The 2,870-nt window shown below is 62.9% G+C and overlaps 1 protein-coding gene across 1 annotated transcript in view; it reads left to right on the forward strand.

The window, feature by feature from the left end:
* Positions 1-2,690: 2,690 nt before the first annotated feature.
* The window catches only part of Sorcs3 (sortilin-related VPS10 domain containing receptor 3), a 576,321-nt gene continuing 576,141 nt past the window's right edge, over positions 2,691-2,870 (forward strand). The window contains exon 1 of the mRNA XM_013017600.1: positions 2,691-2,870. Coding sequence (XP_012873054.1) covers positions 2,691-2,870 — 180 coding nt within the window.

Consider the following 2,870-nt stretch of genomic DNA (forward strand, 5'->3'; position numbering starts at 1 on the left):
CTGAATTCATTCGCTTTCCCCCAGTCCTTCAGCTCCGTTGGCAGGAATCCATCCAGAGGACCAGCCCTTCCAGTGGAGTGCATCAGAGGGAGTGGGAGAGAGATCTTAGAGATTCTGCCACTGCTCTCCGGTGTCCTTGGACATGTCTCCCTTGTGGGTTCGACTTGGGAAGTGAGGTAGAAGCCTGGAGTCCTGAGGCCTTGCTGACAGTCCAGACCTTCCAACCCCACACCCCGCCATCCCTCTCGCAATGGCGTGGCTCCTCAGCTACAGCCAGATCCTAGAAAAGATGCCTTGTCCTCTTTCCTGTACCCCGAGTTTCCGATCCTCTTGCAGCACACAGACTTCTCCGGAAGGGGCGCTGGGCACCCACAGATGGCCGGCTCCCGCCCCGCTTCGGAGACTGCGCCTACCTGGGTGGGAGGTGCGGAAACTTTTCTGGGAGCCTAGGATTTCCTTCTGTCTGTGGAAACCTGTGAGCATCGGGAGCCGCTTCATTTAGGATCAGTCACTGGCTTCCTCCTCCGGCTTAGCCTCCTAGGTTCCTATTTCCCACTTGGACTCCGGTGGGGTGGGGCCGCCAAGTTCCAGAGAGGGGGCTCCCCAGGCTCGCTGGCGGTGGGCGGCCTCCTCCTCGGGCTCGGCTTTCCCAGACGCCCCCTCTTAGCCCTCCCCTGGTACTCTTTCCCTGCTTCTTTTCTATCCTTTCGCCGGTTTCGTTTCCTTTTCCATCTCTCCACCATCTCCTTGCTATCTCTCCTCCCCACCCTTTCTCTACCTTCCCTTCTTTAATGTTCTCTGCTCCCTACCTTCCCTCACTCCTCGGGTCCTGTTTCTTCTCTCCCTTTCCATCCCCCGTCTCTTAATCCGAGGAGGAAGGAAAGCTCCTGGAGGAGGGTTCCCTCCTCAAGCCCTGTCCTCCATCCGACTCCTCTGCCAATCTTCCTCCCCTCCCCTCCCATTTTCCCAACAGCTCGGACTCTTCCACCCCAAGAAATCCCGGGAGCTCTCAGAGGCGGCGGGCCGCGCCTATCCTGTATCCCCGAGCTGCGGCTCAGGGTCTCCTCGGGTGTACATCGCCTCTCCATCCAGTTTACTCAAAGTCTCCATCTTCCTGTGCCTATGAAAGGTCCCAGCCGAACCGTACACCCAGACTTCTCTGCTGTAAAAGGGGACGGGAGACCCCGGGTCTGACAAACCCATCTGGTGAGGGGCTGGGGACAGTAAGGGACTTGTAGTCCGAGGCAGACAGATAGGATCTGGGTGTTTCCAGTGGTCTTTGTTACTCTCGCTGCTCCACTTGTGGCCCAGAGACCAGGGAACCGGAGGACAGCTGGCCGGCGCCCCGGCAGCCTTCTGACTGTTTCCATGCTCCTAGGAGGCTCAGTCGGGTGACATCCGCGGGCTGAGGGGCCCTGCCTTGTTCCCTTACACTGCCAGACGACTCACAGGCTCCAGGAAATGTTAAACCCAGCCCGTGCGTGATCCTGGAGCGCCCACGGCCCGCGAGCGCTTCCCCCGCCCGGCTCCACAGCTCTCCCCGCCACGCACGCTTGCTCGATTTAAGCGCGCACGCACGGAGCCGCGCGGTCCCGCCTGTGCACCCAGCCACCCCCACTCCGATTACCAGATCAGCCAGGTACCCCATCCTGCGGGGGGGGGCTCCTTTCGCTGTCCCCTTTCTCGCCTGCGCGCACGCACGCGCGCACCCTCCCCGCGCTCCCGCATCGAGCGGGGCGGGGGGCTCCGGCTTGGGGAATTGGTGGGGAGGGGGACGGGAGCGGGGAGCCCCGAGCAGAGTCTTGGGACCACCCCTGGTTTGGCTGCTGCGCGCCGCCTCCCTGCGCGTAGGCTCCCGGTGGAGGCTCCCGGGCTCACCCCCGGCTCCGGAACGCGAACAGTTGGATATGAAAACACTTCACGCCGCCGCCGCCGCCTCCGCCTCCGCCTCCTCCTCTCCCGAGACCCCTCTACCTCCCCGCGCGCCATCTCCCGCTCCCCAGAACAGCCTGGAAGAGTAAACCCACCGACACTGCCAGGAGCGGCTCCCAACTCCTCACCAGGGAGCAGGATTGGCGGCTGGATTTTGGAGCGATCCCGGATTGGGGAGGGGAGGGGATCTGTGGCCAGTTCTCTCTTCCTGGATCTGGCTTGATTATTCGCCCCCCCCCCGGTCTTTGAAAAAGAGGATTTTCTTATTACCTTTCATCATCATCATCATCATCATCATCATTTCCAAATTTTCTGGAGGACGTCAGTGAGTGGGGGAAAGATCTTGGGAAAATATTATTATTATTATTTTTTAACAACCACCACCACCACTACCAAACACCGAAGGAGCATTTCTTCATCTTTCTGGGGTTTTGGAAATCACCACCCTCCCGCTCACCCCGCGGTGGACGAGAAGAAGAGGGAACGAGAGGGGAGCCGTGCGCCAGGACCGGCGAGGCGCGCCAGCCCCAGCCGCCTCCTTCCCGGCCGCCCCCCCCCCCACTCCCGCCACACACTCGCGCTCTCCCTCGCTCGCTCGCTCGCTCTCCGGCGCGCGCACACACCCCCTCCCGCGCACCCCCCCGCAGGACCGGCACCTCGGCGGGCGCCACACACACGCACACACACACACACGCACACACACACGCACACACACACGCACACACACGGCAGTCCCGAGCCGCGGTAGCCGCAGCGGGATGGAGGCGGCGCGCAGCGAGCGCCACCCAGGCTGGCCGCGGGCGCCCCTCGCCCGGACCGGGCTCCTACTTCTGTCGACGTGGGTCTTGGCGGGTGCCGAGATCACTTGGGGTACGACGGGCGGTCCGGGGCGCCTCCCGGCTCCCGCTTCTCGGCGGCCGCCGCCGCCGCCACCGCAG

The sequence above is a fragment of the Dipodomys ordii genome, unplaced genomic scaffold, assembly GCF_000151885.1.
Source record: "Dipodomys ordii isolate 6190 unplaced genomic scaffold, Dord_2.0 Scaffold36, whole genome shotgun sequence".
Lineage (NCBI taxonomy): Eukaryota > Metazoa > Chordata > Mammalia > Rodentia > Heteromyidae > Dipodomys > Dipodomys ordii.